This window comes from Tachyglossus aculeatus, chromosome 14 (assembly GCF_015852505.1).
Source record: "Tachyglossus aculeatus isolate mTacAcu1 chromosome 14, mTacAcu1.pri, whole genome shotgun sequence".
Lineage (NCBI taxonomy): Eukaryota > Metazoa > Chordata > Mammalia > Monotremata > Tachyglossidae > Tachyglossus > Tachyglossus aculeatus.
The window spans coordinates 25,603,090-25,630,358 of NC_052079.1; the positions used below are offsets into that span (position 1 = coordinate 25,603,090).

The 27,269-nt window shown below is 44.7% G+C and overlaps 1 protein-coding gene across 4 annotated transcripts in view; it reads right to left on the bottom strand.

Annotated features, from left to right (window-relative positions):
• Positions 1-27,269, bottom strand: part of OSBPL8 (oxysterol binding protein like 8) — a 234,558-nt gene that overhangs the window by 98,977 nt on the left and 108,312 nt on the right. For 2 of the 4 annotated variants that reach the window (XM_038756014.1, XM_038756015.1), the window contains exons 4-6: positions 9,062-9,098; positions 3,831-3,968; positions 2,468-2,485 (exon numbers count right to left, since the gene is read on the bottom strand). In XM_038756014.1, the coding sequence (XP_038611942.1) occupies positions 2,468-2,485; positions 3,831-3,968; positions 9,062-9,098 (193 nt within the window). Of the gene's footprint in view, positions 1-2,467; positions 2,486-3,830; positions 3,969-9,061; positions 9,099-27,269 lie in introns of those variants that run through there. The other 2 variants (XM_038756016.1, XM_038756017.1) reach the window with 2 other exon arrangements.

Sequence of the window (27,269 nt, forward strand, 5' to 3'; positions counted from 1 at the left end):
ATGAGCACTTAGTCAATGCAACTGAATGAATGAATGAATTCTCAATCTCTTTCCTGGGCTCCTTCTCTGCCTCCCACCCTAACTGTGGGAGTCCCTCAAAGTTCAGTTCTGGGTCCCCTTCTATTCTCCATCTACACCCACTCACTTGGGAAACTCATTTGCTCCCAAGGCTTCTCAAATACCACCTCTATGTGGATGAGTCCCAAATCTACATCTCTAGCCCTCATCTCTCTCCCTCTCTGCAGTCTCACATTTCATCCTTCCTTCAAAACATCTCTAATTTCATGTCCAACCATCACCTCAAACTTAAAATGTCTAAAATAGAACTCCTTATCTTCCCACCCAAACCCTGCCCCTGTAATTTTCCCATCAATGTAGACAGCACCACCATCCTTCCTGTCTCTCAAGCCCATAACCTTGGCATTATCCTCGACTCCTCTCTCTCATTCAACCTACTTATTCAATCTATCACTAAATCCTGTTGGTTCAATCTTCACAAGATCACTAAAATCCACCCTTTCTCCTCCATCCAAACTGCCATCACCTCAGTCCAAGCCCTTGGATTAAGCAAGGAAGCATTTGCTGACCTCCCAGCCACCTGTCTCTCCCCACTACAGTCCATACTTCAACCTGCTGCCCGGATCATTTTTCTACAGAACTGTTCAGCCCATTTTTCCCCACTGCTCAAGAAGCTCCACATCAAATGGAAACTCCTCACCACTTGCTTTAAAGCACCCGACCACCTAGCCCCCTCCTACTTCACCTAACTGCTCCACTATTACAATCCCCTAGCCCACACACTTCACTCCTCTAATGCCAACCTACTCACTGTACCTCAACCTCCCCTATCTCACTGCCAAGGTCTCGCCTACAGCCTGCCTCTTGCTTGGAACGCCCTCCCTTTTCATGCCCGACAGAAAATTACTCTTCCCTCCTTCAAAGCCTATTTGAAGGCACATCTCCACCAAGAGGCCTTCCCTAAGTCCTCATTTCCTCTTCTCTCCCTTCTGCATCACCCTGATTTGCTCCCTTTTTCACCGCCAGCCATCTTCCCCACCCACGTATGTACATATCCTTTATTTATTTATATTAGTAACTATTTCCCCCTCTAGGCTATAAGCTTGTTGTATGCAGGAAATGTGTCTATCAACTCTGTTAAACCGTTACATTGTACTCTCCCAAGCTCTTAGGTTCAGTGCTCTGCACCCAGTAAGTGCTCAATAAATACGACTGAGTGATAGACTGTAAGCACTTTGAGGGCAGGGTCATGTCTCCATGTCTCCATGATGAGAAGCAGTGTGGCTCAGTGGAAAGAGCATGGGTTTTGGAGTCAGAGGTCATGGGTTCTAATATCAGCTCCGCCAGTTGTCAGCTGTGTGACTTTGGGCAAGTCACTTAACTTCTCTGTGCCTCAGTTACCTCATCTGTAAAATGGGGATTAAGACTGTGAGCCCCCCATGCGACCTGATCACCTTGTAAACTCTCCGACGTTTAGAACAGTACTTTGCACATAGTAAGCGCTTAATAAATGCCATCATTATTATTATTATGTCTCCCACACTGTGAGCCCTCTGCACACAATTAGTCCTTAACCTTAATGAACACTATTTCTACTACCAGTCTTATTAAAATGTACTCTCCAAGCACTTAGTATAGTGCTGTTACAACAGGAAGTGCTCAATAAATACCATTGATTGACTGAATGCTTGCAACCCAGGCATGCCTTAACATTAAATGGTTGTATGACTCTTACTTCAAATAGTCTACATAGGAACTTAATTTTTGAGATCACACACACACACACACACACGGGAGTCAGAGGATCTTGGTTCTAATCCTCACTCTCCCACTTGCTGGCTGTGCAACTCTGCAAATCACTTGGCTTTTCTGTGCCTCAGTTACCACATCAGCCAAATGGGGATTAAAGCCTGTTCTCCCTCCCATTTAGATTGTGAGCTTCATGTGGGCAAGGGCTGTGTCTATTCTGCTTATACTGTATCAAGCCCAGGGCTTTGTAAATTGCTTGGTACATTGTAAGCACCTATGAAATATCAGAGTTACTATGAATTTTACCTAAACAACATACTAGTTGGGGCAAGAAAAGGATCCATTACAAAAGCATCTATTATTTTATTCTAGGATGCGGAATAACTTACTGCATTAAATATATTCTGGTCGATCTTTACGATATGGGGGCGCTGCAAGTGCTCCACCATTATGAAATCTCTAGCTTTTGTTTTTTAGTAAAAACCATTCTAGTCTGAAAAGCATTTTTAGAAAAGTCTAATTTCAAGTGGTCAGACTATCTCTTGAGAAAAGGGAGAACATAGCTAAACAGGTGTGTAGAAAATCTCCATTCTCATATTAACTGACCATTTCAACATTTTCTTCCATCTAGTTTCACACCAGAACTAAAAAGGAATAAAATTAACTCTATCGCTTATTTTTACATCTACTACCCACGTACCTTTGTGATGATAATGAGCTATAAAACGGAAAGGAGAGAACAGGGCTTGATTATCTACACAATGGACAATCCATCACTATGTAATCTATAGTTGATTCAAGTACTACTGACAACTGTAATTTCAAAATATGTAACCGGTAGTTGATAATTACTTAAGGTATAAGCATGTGATGGTTAGAATTAGCAAAACCTTAAGAGGATTAAAACTCCGGGCAAATTTTGGCTCGGACCAGAAACTTCTACACACCAGCTTTACAATCCTGGCTAAACAGTTGGCAGACTTAAATTTCTGCACAAGTATGAATTCCCTGGGGTCATTATTTTTCCAGCCTTTGGAGCTGTACTCTCAGCCTCCATCATCCCCTAGGCTGTAAACTCCCCCTGTAGACTGGAGGCTCCTTGTGGGCAGCGATCACTTCTCCCAATTCCATTATTATTTCCCAAGAGCTCTGTATACAGCAAGTGCTCAACCACAGATTGACTGACATCTTTGATACCTTCCCTTTCCCCCATGCTCTTAAATCTGGTCAAAAGGTTTGCAATCTTATTTAGCCAAGTGAGGAATAATAATAATAATAATGGCATTTATTAAGCGCTTACTATGTGCAAAGCAGTGTTCTAAGCACTGGGGAGGTTACAAGGTGATCCGGTTGTCCCACAGGGGGCTCACAGTCTTAATCCCCATTTCAAAGATGAGGTAACTGAGGCACAGAGAAGTGTAGTGACTTGCCCAAAGTCACACCGCTGACAACTGGTGGAGCCACGATTTGAACCCATGACCTTTGCCTCCAAAGCGTGCTCCTTCCACTGAGCCACGCTGCATGGCCTAACGGAAGGAGTCAGAGGACCTGGGTTCTAATCCCAGCTCTATCATTACTCTGCTGTGTGACCTTTGACAAGTCACTTCACTTCTCTGTGCCTCCATTACTTCATCTGTAAAATAGGGATTAAGACTGTGAACTCCAAGTGGGACAAGGACTGTGTCCAACCTGATGAGCTTGTACCTACCCGAGCACTTAGTTCAGTGCTTTGCACATACTAAGTGCTTAATAAATGCCATCATCATTATTATTATTATAAACACAGCGAGTGTTTAACAAATACCATAAATTCACAGATTCCAACCTTCCATTTAAATGACTCTGGTTGTGCAAAATATATTACAAATAATATAATCAATCAACCATATTTATTGAGCACTTACTGTGTACAGACCACTTGGGAGAGTGAAATACCCTTTACGTTGCCAACAGTGGAATAACTGGGAAAGTGAGTGGAAGGAGAAGCAGTTATGCTACGTCAATGCCAACAGAATATATCAAAAACAAAAACATTCCAACATTTAATAACCAGAGCTTCTCACCCTGGCTGTGAAAACTTCCCGGACTGAGGGAGGGCTGAAGTGAGTCTTTGGTTGGCGTGAGATAGGCTTCTTTTGCCTGGCGCTGATTCATCTTTGCAGGCGTCAGAAGCTGAGATTCATCACTGTTTGTTACCCCAGCTTGGGAAGAAGAGGAGGAGAAGGGTTAAAACTAAATAGTCACTTAGCTATAAACAGCATTCTGATCGATACCATGAAACATGGTTACAGTTTAAACGGCCCCTGTGGCTACAGTCTTCTGCTCTTACTTCCTCAAGCGAAATGACTTGGAATAATATCTTGTCTGGTCACATTTCTTCAGGTGAACTGTTTGGCCAGTTGAGTTGAACCTGTTCAGCAACCTCAACACAGCTCACACAGTAAGTGCTCAATAAATACATGCTATATCATACAGTGATATATTTTATAATATAAATATTATGTATGATTAGATATCATTTACTGAGTGCTTACTATGGTGCAGAGCACTTTAAGTGCATGGGACAGTACTATACATCCAGGAAACATTCACATTCTGTGGCCCAACATTAAAGCACCTGTACAATCGCCCGTATGCAATTTCTACATTTGCAATTTGTCACTGAATTGTGGACACCTTGGCTATGCAGAAAAAGAGCAAGCTCCTTAACAGAAGCACCTTTTCATGGAAATAAGAATATGATGACTAATGATATTCCAATTTAATTTGATGAACAATGGAAAAAGTACTTTGGAAAAATAGTAATTTTTCCCTTGTAAACAAATGAAAATGAATTTGCATTTAATTTTTCCTAGGTTTGTAGAGGTTCACCCAAATATTCTGCTCATTTTTATTCAAATTTTATTTTTAAAGAATAATCCTTTCCTCCTGTTTTGGTCCCTTCTTTTTGATACCTCAACTACATTTTAATCACTGATTTGTTAATAGGGTGCATTTTCATTTCTGCTAATACCTCCACTTAATTTGTTCAAAATTCACTTTTAAGCGCAGTACTCCCATGCCCTCTGCTGGTTTTCATTCAAAAGTGTGAAAGGGAACAAATATTTCTTTAGTGCTTTGAATCTATGCAAAAGAATGAATGAATGGGAAGGTGGAGAATGAACAGAGTTATTCAATATTATACTGAGCCATGGAAACTATCTTCAATGTTTGTTATTATGGTCAAGTTTTTATCCTTGTGCAAAACCCTTTGAAACTCTAAAATATAGCTCTTTTAAAGTATTTAGCACACTGGCAAGTACCGTAACTGTTAAGAAGTTGAGCAGGGGAAGGCAAGAAACGTATCTTGCTGCTATTTCTCAAGCTGTAAGTTCCTTATGATGGAAATATCTCAGGTCTTTCTAAATGACCAATTATTAATATCAAATGTTGTGGAGCAGTTTCCAATTCATAGTGACTCTGTGGATATATTTCTCCAGAACATCCTATCTTCTGCCATAATCCATAACCTTGCTAACGTTTCTTCCATTATTGTTGTTATGGCTTCTATGCATCTAGCTGCTAGTCTGCCTCATCCACGTTTTCCCTGGGCTTTTCCTAGCATTAGTGTCTTTTCCAGAGAATTAATCCTCCTGAAGATGTGTCCAAACTATGCTAATCTGAGTCACTTGACCTTCCAAAGACCACACAGGCTTAATTTGAAGAAATTACCAATACTTTCCCAATATCAACTTGATTTTGTATTCCCCTTTTTTTAACAAAACCTCTTTCAACAATGTTTTCATTTTATCCTCACAGCAGCCCCATAAGGTTGAGAAAAAATGATCCTAATTTACAAATAAGTAAACAGGCACAGGATGGTTAATCGTCTTTGCCAGGGTTACATAGGAGGATAACGTCAGGCCTGGAATTAGAACCCACATGTTTTCACTCCCAGACTCATGTACTTTCTTCTGCCTCATTAATAAATAAATCTATTTTGTTAGTCAGTCAGTGAAGAAACCTTTACAACTAGCTAATGTCAAACTTCTTAACAAAGATCTCTATTGTAGGAAAATGGGAAAAGGAGAAAAAAAATCACATTCATTTAAGACAGTTACAGACTGAGACAAATAGCAAGAAAGTTATACAAAGAAGAAAAAAGGAATTTCTGTTTCCATAAACTTAAAACAAACACAGACTTTGGGGGTGGGAAATCCTGAAAAGAAATCAGCCATAAACTAAATTTTACCTAGTCATATATTCTTTATTAGCTCGAGTGTGCCTGATTGATCAAGATAAAAGCATTTATATGCTTTAAAAACAAAACCCTATTCTACAAACCACCTGCCCAGATGGAAAAATCTTTCATAATGGAAGCCCAAGGGCAATTTCAATAAACAGAGTCACTGTTTTGGAGTTTGAAAAAACAGCTTTAAAGCTAATTCACCAGCCACTCTTCCTGGCAGCCAGTTAGGGGAAATAAGCATCATGACGGGAGATGACTTGCCAGATTTCATATTCTATGTACCTTCCTTTTCTTTGTACTCTACCCCTGGAACTTTGAAGGTTTGGTGTCTGGAAGAATCTGGAAAGGAGAAGGGAAACAGCATGACAGTGGAAAAAGCACAGGTCTGGGACCCTGAAGTCCTGGCTCCACCACTTGTCTGCTGTGTGACTTTGGGTGAGTCACATGACTTCTCTGTGCCTCGGTTATCTCATCTATGAAACGGGATTAGGACTGTGAGCCCCACCTGGGACATGGCCTGTGTCCAACCTAATTAGCTTGTATCTACTCTAGCCCCTACTACAGTGCCTGACACATAATAAGCAAAACAAACACACACACATACATGTACACCCCCACCCCCCCACCCCCCCCAAAAAAGAATGGAGTGGAGAGAAGAGGCTTTGCCATGGCATAGTCCTTCACCATTTAGCACCTGAGGCAGAAGTAGAAGCAACAGGCCATATGCAACACTGGCAGGAACCAAAAAGCCATGAGAAAAATGAGATTGCCCAAGGGAACTAGAAGACCATTTTTTTCAACTCCACAGTTGCTTATTATCCTAATCCTATTGACACACCAAATGGCCTGATTAAAAATTGGCGTGAACTCACCAGACTTTGATCTCGGGAAGAGCCTGCTGCAATAACCCCCCAAATGGAAACTGCATGGCCCACATACTATGAAGATTTTGGGATCTAGCTATTTAACTTTACCTTGGATTTCATTTCTTCTCCTAATGGCTTCTTAATTTCTTTCAGTGATAATTAGGCCACATAACTCTATCACCCCCAAAACAGTTAAGGTAAACTGTACATTCCTAATCACTATAAAACTAAAGAAAGGAGATGCGTATATGTGCATGTAGATCTTGCAAGCAGCATCTTATTTATGTATATATACAAAAAACTCTAAAAAAATTCTTCAGTTATTTAAGAGGACAATGAAAATGTTACATTTCTTGAACATTAATAATAATAATAATAATGATGATATTTGTTAAGTGCTTACTATGTGCCAAGCACTGTTCTAAGTGCTAGAACAGACACAGGGTAGTCAGGTTTTCCCACGTGGGGCTCATACTTTAATCCCCATTTTATAGATGCGGTAACACGCACAGAAAATTTAAGTGACTTGCCTAAGGTCACACAGCAGACAAATGGTGGAGCAGGGATTAGAACCCATGTCCTTTGACTCCCAAGCTTTGACTCCCAAGCCACTCTTTCCACTAAGCCACGCTGCTTAAGAACAGACACTTTTCACTGGAGTCTTTACAAAAAGGACATTAACAAGTAATAATAGTAAGTGTGGTATTTGTTAAGCGCTTACTATGTGCCAAGCACTGTACTAAGCACTGGGGTGGATAAAAGCAAATCAGGTTGGACACAGTCCTTGTCCCATTTGGGGCTTACAGTCTCGAGGAGTGGATCTGTATGAACAGGAGAAGGATAAGAGCATGGATGATCACAGCTGATGTGAATCCACCCATGAAAATCGATTAAGGATGGCCATTTCCTAAGCTACTGATTTTTAAACATGTACATATGTAAGGGTTTTGTGTTTTGGGGGTCTGCCTCGTTCTTTCCAGGAAAATCAGAATCAAGCACTGATCAACACTGCTTAACAAGGGGAAAACTGTTTACAGTTCATGCTTAAAACGTAAAGCCTCCTCAGCTACCGTAAGTCAGTATAATGGACACAAATTATTCACATACCAACACATTTGCTATTCCTGCCCAACTGAATTATCTGACCTCCAACCACATGCAAAAACCCTTAGACAGGAGTCAGAACATCTGAATTCAAATCACAAATATATCTTCAGTGTTTGCTATAAGAGGGACAATTCGAGAGAGATAACACGAGAAGCAACGTAGCCTAGTAGAAGAGCACGGGCCTGGGTTCTAATCCCAGTTCTGCCATATGTCTGTTGTGTGACCCTATGTTAGTCATCCAACTTCTCTGTACCTCAATTCTCTGTCCTGTAAAAATGGGGATTAAGACTGTGAGCCCCATGTGAAACATGGACTGTGCCCAAGCTGATTAGCTTTTATCTACCCAAGCACTAAGTATAGTGCTTAGCACAAACTAACCAATTAATAAATACTATTAAAAAAAAAAAGGGCCGGAAATGCTTTGGAAGCTAGCATAAGCAGGTGAAGAACATGAATGAGGGACATTCACCTGCCCAACAGATGACTTGTTAAATAAAAATATCAATCAATCAATGGTATTTACTGAGTGCTTACTGAATGCAGAGCACTGTATTATGCACTTGGGAGAGTACAATAATAATAATAGTAATAATAATGGTATTCATTAAGCACTTACTATGTCCCAGGCACTGTACTAACCACTGGGGTGGATACAGCAAATCAGGTTGGACACAGTCCCTGTCTCACATGGGGCACACAGTCTCAATCCCCATTTTATAGATGAGGTAACTGAGGCACAGGGAGGTGAAGTGGCTTGCTCAAGTCACACAGCAGACAAGAACTGGAGCCAGGATTAGAACTCATGCCCTTCTGACACCCAGGTCTGTGCTCTATGCCATAGACGCATTCCCTGTCACTGACTGGATTCACTATAAGTGAAGACACAAGTGTGTCATGGAGAAAGTCACTTTAGTTGCCCTATGCTTCAATTCTTCAATATGTAAAACTAAAACAACTCTTTGACAAGCACAGGGATGTTGTGAGGAATAAGCACTGCATAGAATACATTATTAATATGGAGTTCTTAGATGTTCAACAGCACAACCTTGTTTTAAATCTACAACTACATGCTTTCGATTATGTAGTTACTTACTTGATGGCCCAAATGAGTCTTTGCTATCACCATGAGGCTGTTTTTGCATTGCAATTGAGCAGCAAGCAAACATAGTCCAGTTCAGGAAGAAGCAAAATGCGCCAGGAGGGAAGCAGCAGCGGAAAATAAGAGGTAGAAGGGAAAAGGTTAGTCTTTAACTAGGTTCACAGCACATGCACATTATTCCTGATAATCACACTTCATGGCCAAAACAATTATATGACCCATTTGTAAAGGTTTTTTTTTTTTTTTCTAAAGACTTGGTTTCTAAAAAGCCACAATAGCTTGGGAAGTACATCAGAAGCACTTTCCATTTTTCAGAGGTGCTAACCTCCAGCAAAATTGCTGAAAAGTTCAAAGAAGTTAGGGGTTGAAAAACCAATAACAAACTTTTTACAAAGATGTTTTTCAGCAAGCCATAATTGCCTTTTAACAAAAAGCAGACTTCAGTGGCTAGGAGGGAATGTTTTGCCAACAGTTGTTAATGCAAACTTCAACACTAAAAAAAAAAAAAAATGCAGTTAGCAAAAACTGTGATAAACAGCAAACAAGCACTACAAGCACAATTCTTCTTGCAAGTTAACACTTTGCTAAAGGGTTTTGTAAAGCTCTTATTATATTCAGTCTCAAGGCAATTCTCACTAACTTTTATACTGCTTTTGCAAATTTCCTGTCAGGAACAGCCTCAAAACACAGCATCTGGTTTCCGGTGTGAAAATGGAACTTTGTTTTTAACAATACAGTACAATACGGAATGATTCCTAAAAGAAATATGTAACAAAGATGATTTCTCCGTTTAATTCTGCATAACCCAAATTATCCACATTTTTCCCAGTGGGAAAATCTCTCTCTCTCACTGTCTTTGGGTTCCTCAGCCCCTCTTCTCCTTTCTGCCTTTGTTTCAGTCTCCCCTTCTCACACACTGGGGTAAGTACACAGATCCTGCGACCCTGATCCCATAGGACCAAGTGACGCTGGCAAAATCTGAATCCAACGAGACTTGACTGCTGCTAAGGCCCTCTGTTCACATGCCAGCAGGAAGGGGGTGAAACCAGGAAAATGAAAGGGGACAGGGGATATGCATGAGGTTATCTGGAAGGACTTTGCTGGCTGGGAAAAGGGGTAATAAAATAACAAGTTGAAAAAAAAGGAAAAAGAAAGAAATGACAGGAAGGAAGGAATGAAGAAAAAAATGTTGGAAACAGAAAGAAACAGAAAAGGGCTACTCATCTCTCACATTTCCTTTTACCTTCAGGGATGTCCCATCAGTACATTAAGATCAGTAAATTTAAAACAGAACTCTTGACCTTCCCTCCCAAACCACCACTCAATCGAGTTTTCCCTTCACAGCTGACAACACCCCCATTTTCTCCCCGTCTGTGAGGCCCACCCACCACCTTGTACTAAACCTGACTGCTTGCTTTTTCAACTCACACATTCAATCTTTTGCAAAATCCTGTTGGCTTTTCCTGGACAACATTTCCTAGATCCTTTCCAACTGAATGACCACAACCTTGGACCAGATGTTCATCGAACAGACTACACCTCACTGCTCTCCCTGCCTCCAGCCTCTCCCCTCTACAAACAACATTTCACTCTGCTGCCCAGATTACTCTTCTAAAATGTTATTCTGCACACATCTTTCCACTCCTCAAGCACTCCAATGGTTTCCCATTTCCATACACACCAGGCAGAAATTCCTTACAGTCAGACCTAAGGCATTCCAACAGTCTCGCTCTCTCTCCCAGTGTCTAAGTTCACACTTTTCATTTCTCCCAAACTCCCCTCCCCTCACTATGCTTAGCTCTTGACTCTCCTGCATCCAACCCCTTGCTGGCATCCTTTCACCTTTCTGGATCTTCCTTCCCCTTCAAACCCACCAGGCCACAGCTCTCCCCATCATCAAAGCAGTTTTGAAATCCTACCTCTTCCAGGAAGCCTTCCTCAATTTTGGTACTGCCAGGTCCGATCCTCCCAACTATCACCTTAGCAATACTTTTGTGTCACACATGCATATTTATGGATTCACGACCACTTGGGACAGCCCTCCAGAAAGAGCTGACTCGGGGGCAGGGAACGTGTCTACCAACTCTGTTACGTTGCTACACTGCATTCTTCCAAGCGCTTAGTACAGTGCACAGCACATGGTAAGCACTACATAAATATGACAGAGAAGCAGCATGGCACAGTGGATAGAGCATGGGCTTGGAAGTCGGACAGACGTGATCTAATCCTAGCTCCACCACTTGTCTGCTATGTAGCCTTGAGCAAGTCACTTCATTTCTCTGGGCCTCAGTTCCCTCATCTGTAAAATGGGGATTGAGACTGTGGGTCCCATGTGGAACAGGGACTCTGCCCAACCCAATTCGCTTGTATCCACCCCAGCACTTAGTACAATGCCTAGCATATAGTAAGCGCTTAACAAATGCCACAATTACTATTACTACTATGGCACTATATATGGCTGAACTTCATATTCAAAGATGACACCACTGATAAAGAAATTCACCTGAGACACCCAAGGTCCTAGCCCCACTGTCGTGTTTAATGCCTGCAGTACCTGGCACTACTTTCTCATTCAGCCCCTTGTCCCTCAAAGAACGCCAGTTACATACATTTACTGAGAGATTGCTCTCATCTTCAAAGCCCTTCTGAAATCCCACCTCCTTCAGGAGGCTCTGATTCTTTTTCTCCTCCCAATGACCACTTGAGCACCTATACACTCAAGCGCTTAGTACAGTGCTCTGCACACAGTAAGCACTCAATAAATATGACTGAATGAATACACTCCCATATGGATTTACATTTAAGCCCTTGCTGTACCACAAATCCAAGCTTTTTGCTCTGCTCTGCAAAAGTCTGACTCCCACCTTTCTGAAGTGGTGGGGATGTTGGGGGTGGGGGGGAGACAGTGTGAGCCTAGGTCACTTAACCCCAATGCTCAGAACAGCGCTTGGCACACAGTAAGTCCTTAAATACCATTAATTTTAAAAACATGGAAAACGATGGCCATCTCCTGAGACATTCAAGATGGTATCTGCGCTACACCCTTCATCGAATGGCCACCACACACGCACAGAATCCCCACTGCCCTCTCTTTGCTGAGGCACATGTATGGCAACCATCTTTGTTTCATTTTCTCAGTGATCCTTCCTCCCACTGTCCCTAAAATAAAAACCTCTGCCAGAGAGTCTGTTTTACAATTTTCTCATTTAGGAGCCTGAAATCCAGGGCAGGGTGTTAGGGGAAGGGATGGGAGATTAAATGGGGGTGACAGTAGCAGCGGGTGGCAAAGGGAAGGTGTGCTGTGGAGGGGGCTGAAGGTGAGCGCTGAACAACAGCAAAGAGTTCAGGATGCACTATGGTTGTGGGTTTCTGGGTCAGGGAGGGCAAAGATGAGAAGCTCTGTTTTAGAAAAACTGAGCATTTTTGTTACGGCCTTTGTTAAGTGCTTACTATGTGCCAAGTACTGTACTAAGCACTGAGGTAGATACAAGTTAATCAGGTTGGACAAAGTCCCTGTCCCACATGGGGCTCACAGTATTAATCCCAATTTTACAGATGAGGAAACTGAGGCACTGAGACGTTCAGTGACTCGCCCAAGGACACACCGTAGACAAGCTGCAGGGCCAGGATTAGAACCCAGGGCCTTCTGACTCCTGGGCCCATGCTCTTTCCACTAGGCCATGCTGCTCAAAATCACCCTTCCGAATCACGTAACAGCTCAGTTATTTGACCTGTTTACAATGAAAATCTATTCTAACCGTATATTTTGGAATCAATGAATAGTAAGGGAATGTGTTTTTTAATTCTGCTGTATTGTACTCTGCCAACTGTCTAGTACAGTACCCTGCACGTAGTAAGCACTCAATAAATACCATTGATTGATTGATTAATAAGATAAAGCGTTTTAAGCTTAGGGCGATGTTAACTTTCTGGAACCTCTGCAAGGCCTAAATACTTAAAAAGGAGCAAACTTTTGTACAATACATACTTGAAACATTTCATTGCAAAAGATTCCAGACAGATCAGTCTGTGGCACTGATCACTCAGCAGCTCGCCCAGTCAAACTGTCATGCCAATCATAAATGGCTGTTTCTCTTTTAAAGCAAACGTAACCATTCACAGAGTCAAAACCCTCCAGACTGACATTTGTGGAGAGCCCAGAACTCTATCTACCTATTAACTACTCTATTTATTTATTTATTTTACTTGTACATATCTATCCTATTTATTTTATTTTGTTAGTATGTTTGGTTTTGTTCTCTGTCTCCCCCTTTTAGACTGTGAACCCACTGTTGGGTAGGGACTGTCTCTATATGTTGCCAATTTGTACTTCCCAAGCGCTTAGTACAGTGCTCTGCACATAGTAAGCGCTCAATAAATACGATTGATGATGATGTGAGTCAGCCTCCACTGGGCACATCAATGCGCTCTCGACCTAGCGTAGGCAAAAGCCGCTAGCTCCCATGGCTGGCTCCTAAATGGCATCCTGGGGCACCGGGGGATGTCCTGGGCAGGGATCCCAGAAAGGAAAAGGAGGGGATGGATCGAAGGAAGCAGATTCCCCTCTCCTCCCTCCCCCTACCCTATGAGTATGTCCCCAAAGGATAGCTTCTATAGCTCTATTCTCCAGAGGGAGAGGAAAGATCACAACTCTTTATCAGTCCTTTATTACCCACAAACACACCGGTAAGAAATGCGGTACATTACCGTTGGGAAGAACACAAAAAATAAAAAGAAAAGAATGTTTAGTCAATAGGGATGTCTATTTCCCCATTTATTAAATCCTCTATTTCAAGCTTCATCTTCATGTAATGTCATTAAAATTCCAACATTCAATCCATCAACAGTATTTATTGAACAATATTTATTATTTATTCTCCCCCTTCTAGACTATGAGCCCGTTGTTGGGTAGGGATCGTCTCTATATGTTGCCAACTTGTACTTCCCAAGCGCTTAGTACAGTGCTCTGCACACAGTAAGCGCTCAATAAATACGATTGAATGAATGAATGAATGCTTACTGTGTGGGACAGTACAATACAGCACAACAGAGTTGGTAGACATGATCCTTCCCCTCAAAGGGGTCTCATCATCATCATCATCAATCGTATTTATTGATCGCTTACTGTGTGCAGAGCACTGTACTAAGCGCTTGGGAAGTACAAGTTGGCAACATATAAAGACAGTCCCTACCCAACAGTGGGCTCACACTCTAAAAGAGTGGGCTCACAGTCTGCAGTCTAGTGGGGTAGATAGATGTTAAATTATAGAAAGGGAAAACGGCACCGTTAGGTAACTTTTTGACTGTTCTCTCTAGACTGTAAGCTTATTGTGGACAGGGAATGTGTCTGTTTATTGCTATTTCATACTTTCCAAGGCGCTTAGTACAGCGCTCTGCACACAGTAAGTGCTCAATAAACACTATCGAAAGAATGACTGAATGAATGATACTGCTCTATTACAGCTCCAAAAACAGAGGGTGACATTCTTGAAGAACCCCATGACAAGGAAAACTCACAAGGAAACATGCCATTTCTTTGGACATTTTTGTCATACGTTACATTACATAAAAAAAAATTCTCATTCCCCCAGCCACGCTCTATCCAAAACGGAGAGTGAAAACACAAGTTATGGGAAAACTGACCGTGTTCACCTACATATGGGGATTGGAACCAAGGGAAAAACCCAGCCCAACTGGCAGAAAACCTTAAGATGGAATCTCAGTCACTCTGGTGGGTCAGAATTGAGAACAGGTTACACAAGATGGCTAAAATCCCACACAACTAAATATTTTAGTGGCAGGTTGCATAATCTCAGGCACTACCATCAATAATGCCTACCACTTGACCTGAAATAAGAACTTATCTTCAGCAAGGCCATCTGACCACATGGAGTTATATATATATATATATATATGAGACTGTCTCCAAGGCCTCCACTAGAACAATCAGATAAGAAGATGATCCCACAGACCTTCCACGGTGATCTCGCATTACTCCCCTATCGCATACGGTTCTTACTCCCTTTCAGACTAAACTCCCACCGAAAAGCTGCCAAAAATTCTATCACCATAGTTTGATCCTTTATCACTCAAAACTGCTGCAGTCAATCAGTAGTATTTGTTGAGTATTTACTGTGTGCAGAGTACTGTACTACGAACTTGGAAGAGGATGATAGAACACAGTTGGAAGACACAATCCAACATGAATTCATGTTGTGTTGATCATAGTTAAGCTCTGAATCTTCTTGGTTACAGTGGAAATCTAAAATTGTGATGTATTTTTTTTAATAGAATAAAATGTCCCAACTATAAACTCTACTCTGGTCTCCTCTCTTTCTCTACTCCTTTGCGAGACCCGGTTTTCCTCAGTGGACAAGAAAAGCAGAGCAGAATACAAAGCACGAATTGTGGAACTCCATAACAATATGAGAAAAAAGGCCCATTGCAGGATGGCCTAGCCACAGCCTTAGACAGGTAACAGTGGACCCCAGAGCAGGGGAGAGGGAACTTCCTCACGACTATTGCAAGCCACCCTCCCCTTCAACAATAAACATGCCTTTGAACCCCTTAGTAGTAATCGTGGTATTTGCTGAGCGCTTACTATGTGTGAGGCACTTTTCTAAGCACTGGGGTAGATAAAAGATAATCGGGTTGGACACAGTCCCTGTTCCACATAGGACTCAAAGTTTTAGCCCCCATTTTTCAGATAAGGGAACTGAGGCACAGAGGAGCTAAGTGATTTACCCAAGATCACATAGCAGGCAAGTGTCAGAGCTGGGACTAGAACCCAGGCCCTTCAGACTATGCTCTATCCACTACGTCACACTGCTTCTTAAGCACTTGGCTCCTCTTCCCAGTCCCAAAGCACTTACGGACATATCCTCATATTCTATTCCTTCCCCAATCCGTTACTTATTTTAATGTCCACCTTCCCCAGTAGACTGTAAGTCCCTTGTGGGCAGGGTTCATGTCTAGCAACTCTATTGTCCTTTTCCAAGTGCTTAGTACAGTGCTCTGCACATAGTCAGCCCTCAATAAATGCTACTGATCATCTGACTGATCAAATCACCTGGAGTAAACAATCATTTTGGTTAAGGCCACTGCTACGGGGCTAGGCTGCCTATTCCACTCACACTGGCCCTTTCACTCAAAACAGCACTAATCAATTGCATTTATTGAGCGCTTACTGTGTGCAGAGCACTGTACTAAGCGCTTGGGAAGCACAAGTTGGCAACACATAGAGACGGTCCCTACCCAACAGTGGGCTCACAGTCTAGAAGGCGGAGACAGAGAACAAAACAAAACATATTAACAAAATAAATAGAATAGATATGTACAAGTAAAATAGAGTAATAAATATGTACAAACATATATACATATATACAGGTGCTGTGGGGAAGGAGGTAAGGTGGGGGGGTGGAGAGGGGGACGAGGGGGAGAGGAAGGAAGGAAGGATAGACACTCCTCTCAATTTCAGGCCCAACTATTCCCCTTCCCAGGAGCAACTTTTTGGAACCCTCTGAAGAGAGAGGCCTACTTTTTGACACACAGATTACAATGGGCAGGCTTCGATTGCCCTCAGGTCCTCAAGAAATAATTCTCAACAGTAATTCCTTGTAAGATGGTTAGGCAGCAAGGTCAGAGAGCTGGAAGAAGGTCAACATCACCCACCAGAATGGTCTGGGAGATTCTGGGAGGAGGTTGGCCAGAGTGGAAAAGCTTTGCCCTCCTTGGGAGAGGCAGGGGAGCAGAGCAAAGGGAAGTTGGGCACTTCCTGTTGGCTGAGGGGGATTGTCTACCTGTGAGACACAGACAAAAGAATTCTTCATGCAGTAAATCTCTCTCTCTCCCTATCTTTCATATCTCGGGGGTGAGGGGGGGACGGAAGAGGGAGAAAGGTCATTATCATTGTAGCCCACATTATTTGTGGGCTATTTTAAACTAAACTCATCCAATTTCTCAGACTTTTCCCCAAACAAAACTTCCAGACTGGCGGTATGGCCTAAAACCACACGATTCTGTTAATCAAATTCTCAGCTGGGCCTGCCAATCTTTGATCTCCTTGCCTGAAAATACTACGTTGCGAACCTTGTCTTTATCCTGGTGTGATCTTTTCCCATTTATATTACTAGTTAAGTCCTGACTTTGCTCTTATCTGATTTGGGGATCTGGTTCAGCCATGGTGTCAGGGGCCTCCACAAATCTAGTAACTGGATCCTGGATCGAGTTACTGATTCCGTATCTTCCTTCAGTTATCCTAGATACAGGATGGCTGATTTCGATCCTCATTTACGGTTATACAGCTATATGGTCTCAATTTCTCTCTGTTCCACGTTGGGCTTGCACTCTACGGGCCAGGCAGAACAGGTACTGAGTCCCCACTTTACAGTTGAGGACACAGAGGCAGAGAAGTTAGGTAACTTGTCCAAGGGCACACAGCAGACAAGTGGTGGAGCAGGAATTAGAACCCGGTTCCTTTGACTCCCAGGCCACCACTCTTTCCACTAGGCCACACTGCTTCCCAGGACACTGCCTAGAAACTAGTGGGCGACTTGATTCATGGTCTGTCAGGATGAATTTGACTTACTTGTCCCCCTTGTGATGAGCTCAATCATTCATAATGACTCCAACCTCTAGTGTGTGTCCATCATGCTGCTCTACCTTAAGCCCGTGGCGTCCAATAGGTGGATCACACGATGGAGTAAATTAGCCCCAGCCAAAGGCAGCTGATGGATGTCTTCATCAGCTCTACTTTTCTTCTAATTTTGAAACAGCAGGCAACTCAATTAGACATCTTGAATGAAGGATGTCAGACTGAAATGGGGTTTAACTGCACTCACCAGAAAACCCAGGAAGTAGGAGAAAAGGGTAGCCACAAGAAGAAGAGAAGTGAAAACTAAGGTGGTGACCAGGAAAGGGTGGAGAAGTTAGGTGGAGAAATGGATTAAAAAAGAGAAGGTTATTTGTTACTGTTGGCCCAGGAAGCCTCTGGGTACCTGGCCTGCGACAGCTGCAGAATAATAGTGGCAAGATGCCCGCACTGAACCCATATCAATCCAGGGAGGACAATCTGGTCACCTCTAGAATCAATCAATCAATCAATCAATCGTATTTATTGAGCGTTTACTATGTGCAGAGCACTGTACTAAGCGCTTGGGAAGTACAAATTGGCAACACATAGAGACAGTCCCTACCCAACAGTGGGCTCACAGTCTAAAAGGGGGAGACAGAGAGCAAAACCAAGCATACTAACAAAATAAAATAAATAGGATAGAAATGTACAAGTAAAATAAATAAATAAATAAATAAATAAATAGAGTAATAAATATGTGCAACCATATATACATATATACAGGTGCTGTGGGGAAGGGAAGGAGGTAAGATGGGGGGATGGAGAGGGGGACGAGGGGGAGAGGAAGGAAGGGGCTCCGTCTGGGAAGGCCTCCTGGAGGAGGTGAGCTCTCAGCAGGGCCTTGAAGGGAGGAAGAGAGCGAGCTTGGCGGAGGGGCAGAGGGAGCAGGGCATTCCAGGCCCGGGGGAGGACGTCGGGCCGGGGGTTGATGGCGGGACAGTCGAGAGCGAGGTACAGTGAGGACATCAGCGGCGGAGGAGCGGAGGGTGCGGGCTGGGCTGGAGAAGGAGAGAAGGGAGGTGAGGTAGGAGGGGGCGAGGGGATGGACAGCCTTGAAGCCCAAGGTGAGGAGTTTCTGCCTGATGCGCAGATTGATTGGTAGCCATTGGAGGTTTTTGAGGAAGGGAGTAATATGCCCAGAGCGTTTCTGGACAAAGATAATCCGGGCAGCAGCATGAAGTATGGATTGAAGTGGAGAGAGACACGAGGATGGGAGATCAGAGAGAAGGCTGGTGCAGTAGTCCAGACGGGATAGGATGAGAGCTTGAATGAGCAGGGTAGCGGTTTGGATGGAGAGGAAAGGGCGGATCTTGGCAATGTTGCGGAGCTGAGACCGGCAGGTTTTGGTGACGGCTTGGATGTGAGGGGTGAATGAGAGAGCGGAGTCGAGGATGACACCAAGGTTGCGGGCTTGTGAGACGGGAAGGATGGTAGTGCCGTCAACAGAGATGGGAAAGTCAGGGAGAGGACAAGGTTTGGGAGGGAAGACAAGGAGCTCAGTCTTCGACATGTTGAGCTTTAGGTGGCGGGCAGACATCCAGATGGAGATGTCCTGAAGGCAGGAGGAAATGCGAGCCTGGAGGGAGGGGGAGAGAGCAGGGGCAGAGATGTAGATCTGGGTGTCATCAGCGTAGAGATGATAGTTGAAGCCGTGGGAGCGAATGAGGTCACCAAGGGAGTGAGTGTAGATTGAACTCTAGAACTGCTCAAGGGGAAGGTTCACACATACTAAAATCAGCGTGGCCTAGTGGAAAAAACATGGGCCTGAGAGTCAGAGGACCAGGGTTCTAATCCCACCTAAACCATTTTCCGCTGTGTGACCTTGGGCAAGTCACTTCACCTCTGTGCCTCAGTTCCCTCATCTGCAAAATGAGGATTCAAAGCCTGTCCTCCCTCCTACTTAGACTTCGAAGCCCATGTGGAACCTGATGATCTATCTAGCCCAGGGCTTAATGCAGTGCTTGGCACTTAGTGTGTGCTTAACCAATACAAGTATTATTACTATTGTTATTAGCATGAAAACAAAGATTACACAAGGAAAGGGTTCCTGCATGCAAGGAATCAAGGGGGAGAAATCAGTACGGTTTATAAGGAGAAGCAGTGTGGCCTAATGAAAAGAGCACTGGGCTGGGAATCAAAGGACCTGGATTCTAATCCCGGCTCTGGCACCTGTCTATGTGATCTTGGGCAAATCACTTAACTTCTCTGGGCCTTAGTTACCTTATCTATAAAACAGGGATTATGTCTATGAGCCCCAGGTGGGACAGGGACTGTGTCCAACCCGGTTAGTTTGGATCTACCCCCAGAGCCTAATACAGTGCCTGGTGCACAGAAAGTGCTTAACAAATACTACTAAACAAAAAAAAAGGGGAGAGGAATTTCCTTTGAGAAGAGATTACTGAACATTTCCACCTATAATCTGCAAAAGGAACTTACTCAACATACTGGACTCTTTGATGGGCTCTGAATGAAGGGAAGGAGCCTGGGAATTATCCGGGAGTTTGGATTTCTTCGGCTAAAAAAGGCATAAGCCTTTGTCTACCAGATGATGCTGGGATGGTACCCCACCCCCTACTGCCAAATGAACCAGTGGCATGGGACCAGTGGGTCACTTTTATAATAACAATAATAATGGCACTTAAGTGCTTACTATATGCCAGGCACTATACCAAGCACTGGGGTGGATACAAGCAAATTGGGTTTTGTTGTCTGTCTCCCCCTTCTAGACTACGAGCCCGTTGTTGGGTAGGGACCGTCTCTATATGTTACCGACTTGTACTTCCCAAGCACTTAGTACAGTGCTCTGCACACAGTAAGTGCTCAATAAATACGATTGAATGAATGAGGTTGGACACAGTCCCTGTCCCGCATGGGGCTCATAGTCTTCATCCCCACTTTACAACTGAGGCACAGAGAAGTAAAGTGACTTGCCCAAGGCACCCAGCAGATAAGAGGGGGAGCCGGGATTAGAAACCGTGACCTTTGGACTCCTAGGCCCACGCTCTATCCACTACACCACGCTGCTTCTAATATAGGAGGGGATCTGATGTAGGCCATGACGCCAGCGGTGAGGTCCCTTTGGAAATGGTTCCCAAGCGGGATGGTGCTGGTATCCGAGCAGGTTGACGGGAACAGAGTGGGCAGGTAGAAGAGGGTGGTAAGAAGCGGCAGTTCTGTTTTGGCAACCCTCAGGAATGTGCCCATAAAGGTCAGGGGTGCAAGGAGGCTGCTTCCCCAGGACCGGCTAAACGGGTAGAACCACACGGGGTTTCAATTCCACTTGGACAGGTTCAGCAGCAGTTCGGGGGGTCGAAGGCGAAGGAAGTGGTGGTCTGAACACCGGTGTCAAGATGGGGTTAGGTCTGCTAAAGATAAGATGCCGCGAGCCGAGCAAGCCACTACGAGGAAGGAGCCGGGAGACAGGTTAGACTGAAGCCAAGAGCCCGCTGACTTTATCAAGCAGGTCTGCAGCGCCCCCGCCACCCACCCCGGCTTTTGCCAGCTCAGGCCTGCAGTGACCTCAGCATTTTTTCTGGTATTTATTAACCGCCTACCATATGCTAGGCACAGTATTAAGAAGCAGCGTGGCTCAGTGGAAAGAGCCCGGGCTTTGGAGTCAGCGGTCATGGGTTCGAATTCCGGCTCTGCCACATGTCTGCTGTGTGACCTTGGGTAAGTCACTTAACTTCTCTGAGCCTCAGTTACCTCATCTGGAAAATGGGGATTAAGACTGTGAGCCCCATGTGGGACAACCTGATCACTTTGTACCCTCCCAGTGCTTAGAACAGTGCTTTGCACATAGTAAGCGCTTAACAAATGCCAAGATTATAATTATTATTATTTGGAGTCCGCGGTAATGGGTTCGAATTCCGGGTCTGCCACTTGTCAGCTGTGTGACTTTGGGCAAGTCACTTAATTTCTCTGTGCCTCAATGAATCAATCGCATTTATTGAGCACTTACTGTATGCAGACCATTGTACTAAGTGCTTGGGAAGTACAAGTTGGCAACTTACCTCCCCCATCTTACCTTCTTCCCTTCCCCACAGCACCTGTATATATGTATATATACTTGTATGTATTTATTACTCTATTTATTTTACTTGTACATATCTATTCTATTTATTTTATTTTGTTAGTATGTTTGGTTTTGTTCTCTGTCTCCCCCTTTTAGACTGTGAGCCCACTTTTGGGTAGGGACTGTCTCTATACGTTGCCAACATGTACTTCCCAAGCGCTTGGTACAGTGCTCTGCACACAGTAAGCGCTCAATAAATACGATTGATGATGATGATGATGAACATATAGAGACAGTCCCTACCCAACAGTGGGCTCAGTTACCTCATCTGTAAAATGGGGATTAAGACTGTGAGCCCCACGTGGGACAACCTGATCACCATGTAAGCTCCCCAGTGCTTAGAACAGTGCTTTGCACATAGTAAGCACTTAATAAATGCTATTATTATTATTATTATTATTATTACTGGGGTAGATACAAGCTAGTCTCAGGTTGGACACAGTAGTCCATGTCTCACACGGGGCTCACAGTCTTTATCCCCATTTTATCCCTAGTTCTCTGAAGCACAGAGAAGTGAATAATAATAATAATGGTATTTCTTAAGCACTTTCTATGTGCCAATCACTGTACTAAGCACTGGGATGGGTACAAGCAAATGGGGCTGGACACAGTCCCTATAATAATAATAATGATAGCATCTGTTAAGCGCTTACTATGTGCCAAGCACAGTTCTAAGCATTGGGGGGGATACAAATTAGTCAGGTTGTCCCACATGGGGCTCACAGTCTTAATCCCCATTTTCCAGATGAGATAACTGAGGCCCAGAGAAGTGAAGTGACTTGCCCAAAGTCACACAGCTGAGAAGTGGCGGAGCCGGGGTAAGCCCACGACCTTCTAACTCCCAGGCCCGTGCTCTACCCTGACTTGCCCCAAGTCACACAGCAGACAAATGGCAGAGCCAGGATTAGAACCCAGGTCCTCTGACTCTTTCCAGGCCAGTTTTCTTTCCACTAGACATCCGCAGCTTGACTTTTTTTAATCCCATTGTTACCTGCTCATAGGTTACATTTTAAACAGGAAAGCCAAATTCAGTGTAACCACCTGTAGCACTAATATGCTATGGCTACCACAACCACTGTAACAGTAGACTGGAAGCTCCTTGTGGGCAGGGATTGCGTTTACCAACTCTGTTATAATGTACTTTCCTAAGCATTTAGTTAAGTGTTCTGCACACAATAAGCGCTCAAGAAATACCATTGATTGATGGTAGTAATAAAGGCTTACTGTGCGGAAAGAAAGCACTGTCCTATGTTCTGGGAAATAACTAGTCCTCTACGTGGTAAGCTTGTTGTGGGCAGGAAATGTGTCTGTTATATTACACTCCCCCAAACACTCAGTACAATGCTCTGCACACAGTAAGCGCTCAATAAATAGTATTGACTGTCTGACCGCCAACAACCTGGATGGGCTATAGATCCGATCCTTGGCTCCTAAGGGACTCGCAATCCAAGAATAGAAAGGAGAGGGTATTGGCAACAGACATGAAAGGGAAGGTGAAGTAAAACACCAAATTCACAGATGAAGAAAGAAAGGAGCGGCAGGATTTCAGACTCCTCAGAGCTCAGATCAAGAGTCGCTGAAGTCGCAGCTGCAGTCGGCCCACGGTTACTCCCAGAACCGAGGCATGGGGAAGGAAACTGGGTGTACTCACGGCTGCCACGGAGCCAAGGCAGAAGTAGCTGCACTATCTCCCTTTCATCGCTGGCCGCATAAGGAGCCCACAGGCAAAAAATAATTGCCCACCTCGGATTTTAAGACATCAATAGCCCCGGGCTCTGGTGGCTACTAAAAATTTCTTGGTGATCCTGAGGAGTTTTATCAAGATCCTAATGTTATTCCATAACGAAACTGGCTGGTCATGTGGAACTGGGAATGCAGTGTCTAATCCTTTCTACATCAACAAATCACTACAGTCTGACAATGCACGTCTGCACCCAGCAAATACTAATAATCCCAGTCGAGGCCCTCCATCGCCAGCCAGCACAGAACTGAAAGCTTAGCAATGAATTCTGCTCCCTCCACACAAGACTCTACATCGAGGCATGTCCAAGCTCAACATGTCCAAGACTGAACTCCTTGTATTCCCTCCCAAACCCTGCCCTCTCCCTGACTTTCCCATCACTGTTGACGGCACTACCATCCTTCCCGTCTCACAAGCCCGCAACCTTGGTGTCATCCTCGACTCTGCTTCGACTCTGCTCTCTCGTTCACCCCTCACATCCAAGCCGTCACCAAAACCTGCCGGTTTCACCTCCGCAACATTGCCAAGATCCGCCCTTTCCTCTCCATCCAAACCGCTACCCTGCTCATTCAAGCTCTCATCCTATCCCGTCTGGATTACTGTATCAGCCTCCTCTCTGATCTCCCATCCTCCTGTCTCTCCCCACTTCAATCCATAATTCACGCTGCTGCCCGGATGGTCTTTGTCCAGAAACACTCTGGGCATGTTACTCCCCTCCTCAAAAATTTCCAGTGGCTACCAATGAACCTACACATCAGGCAGAAACTCCTCAACCTCAGCTTCAAGGCTGTCCATCCCCTCGCCCCCTCCTACCTCACCTCCCTTCTCTCCTTCTACAGCCCAGCCCGCACCCTCTGCTCCTCTGCCGCTAATCTCCTCACCGTGCCTCGTTCTCGCCTGTCCCGCCATCGACCCCCGGCCCACGTCATCCCCCCGGGGCCTGGAATGCCCTCCCTCTGCCCATCCGCCAAGCTAGCTCTCTTCCTCCCTTCAAGGCCCTACTGAGAGCTCACCTCCTCCAGGAGGCCTTCCCAGACTGAGCCCCCTCGTTCCTCTCCCCCCCCCCATCCCCCCCACCTTACCTCCTTCCCCTCCCCACAGAACCTGTATATATGTATATATGTTTGTACGTATTTATTACTCTATTTTATTTGTACATATTTATTCTATTTATTTTATTAATATGTTTTGTTTTGTTCTCTGTCTCCCCCTTCTAGACTGTGAGCCCACTGCTGGGTAGGGACCGTCTCTATATGTTGCCAACTTGTACTTTCCAAGCGCTTAGTACAGTGCTCTGCACACAGTAAGTGCTCAATATATACGATTGAATGGAATGAATGGAAAGAGGTAGAAAACCATCTCCAGAAGGTTAGTGCTCCAAATCCCACAGGTGTCTCCCATGATACAGCTTAAGTTCCTGGAAAACTTGGATGTGACGTGACTACATGGGGGATGTTTGCCCACACGCTTACCTACAATTTATCAGGTTGCATTCCCCAACAAGGGAAGAAAAAAAAAAGTACCCTAAATCTCTCCCTGCTGTCCCACTTTCCTTGTTTATCCCCCTCTCCTGTTTCACCCTGCACCCAAACTCAGTGCCCCTTCTCTTCTGTCTCCTCAACCTCATGTTCCAGTCAACTGACCCCGTCCCAGTCAAGAAGGGGGAAGGGAAAGGGGAGGGATGGGAAAGGGGGAGGAAAGGGCTGAGCCTCCGGTAACAGTTCTTGCACCCTACCCTGCCCTTGGTGGTCTATGTCTCCATTTCCAGGGCTAGGGTTGAGGCTAAAAACTGGGACTAGGAGAGGGAACCAAGGGCCAATGCCGTACACCACACGTGAGTGTGATGAAAAGGCCCAGGTGCTACCCCTCGTACAGACCCGAGGGAGGTGGGTTTGATCCGATTGTGCTATTGCGTGGTTTTGGTTGGGGGCAGCGGCAGTGGCTTGAGTAGCTGGGAGCTGTGGCAGCTAGATTAGAAGGAGGGGGGAGAGGGATTGAGGGATGAGAGGGGCTAAGTGGAGAGGGGCTCCTCCCCTCCCTGCACGAAGAACCAAAGCCCACCATCTCCTCTTTGGCAGAGAGTTCGGAAAGGAGGCAGCACAGATGGGATGGTTGGCAGGGGCAGGCCAAATCTGGGCTACCTCCCAGCCGAGAGATGGGATAACGTGGAGGAGGCCAGCCTTTTTTTTTAATCTGTTGAGCAAGGGAAGCCAAGAAGAATCAGGGCCATTTAGAGGAGGCTGGTGGGACGTCGACTCCTTTTGCCCGACTCCCTCTGAGCGGACCCCCTCCCAAGACCTCAGCCAAAGCAGAAGAGCTGGACTTCAGGCCGGTTTGGGGAGACACGAAACCACTGCTAAGATCCTCCCTATTGTCCCTCATCCCCTGCCTCTCCCCAACAGGGTGGAGAGACGGAAGCGGCTCAGAATCGGGGCCATTTAGACACGGCTGCCTGGAGAAACTGTGTGGCCTGGTGGATAGAACACAGGCCTGGGAGTTAGAAGGACCTGGGTTCTAATCCCCTTCTGACACTTGTCTGCTGTGACCTTGGGCAAATCATTTTGCTTCTCTGTGCCCTCAGTTCCCTCATCTGTAAAATGGGGATTAAGACTGTGAGCCCTATGTGGGACAGGGACTGTGTCCAACCCAACTTCCTTGTATCCATCCCAGCGCTTAGTACAGTGCCTGGCACATAGTAAGCAGTTAACTAATACCACAATTATTGTTATTACAGGATCCTCCTCCATTTGGTTGTGTTGTTTGGGGAATGGAGAAGGGGGAGACAACTGACATCTCTGCAGTGACTGCATGTGAAGACTGGGCCCCTTCAGCAATCAGTGAGTGGCGTACCTCCATATTTTATGGCATGTGGTCCTTAACAGTAGGAATGACCTGTCTTTGATTTTCAAAGTTACTCAGCAGAAAAGCACTTTGTGCTAACCTGCTAGAGAAGTGTCACTATCAAATGCTAACTTGAATGGGCTTTAATCATTCTGCTCAGAGTAGCCAAAATTCTACAAGACAGGAAAGGGAGGTGCATAAAGTGAGCTACTGAGTGCATTAACGTTCAATATCACTATTAGGAAGGAATGTGAAAGACCAAAAAAAAAACCACTGCATCAGGGTAGTAGCCATATCGACATACGCAAGTGTTCAAGGTGAGTGTGAAATACAAGCATTAAGGCTCAGGCTGTTGGGTCGATGCGAATTGCGACGGCGGGCTTCCCGGGTGAGGTTTTTCAGGAGGGCTTTGAAGATGGGGAGAACTGTAGAAAGATGGACTTCAATGGAGAGGGAATTTGGGAAATGGGGTGAGCAAGGGGCCAGATGAAGGTGAGTCGAGAGTGAGAAATAGTTAAGAGTGAGCTTGGAAGGAGTAAAGAATGCAAACTGCGGAGTAACAGATGACAAGAGTTGGTATGTAAGATAAAGAAAGCTACTGCAGGGTGTTGAAACCAACAGTAAAAATTCTCAACTTGACACGGAGGGAAAGAAATAGCCACGCTGGAGGTTTCGGGGTGGAAAGGCATGTGCCAAATGATGTTTTAGGAAAAAGCTCCAGGCGGCAACACGGAGTAATAGAATGAAGGGGGGAAAAACGCTGAAAGCTGGGAGATCAGTGAAGAGGAGGCTGATATATCATAGTAGTTCATCACAAAAGGACGAAACCGTGAACCTGGGGTTTGGCCATTTTGGCAGATCCGGGAAATGCTGTGGAAGAAAAACCGTTTGCAAAGCACTGTTCAATTAGTTC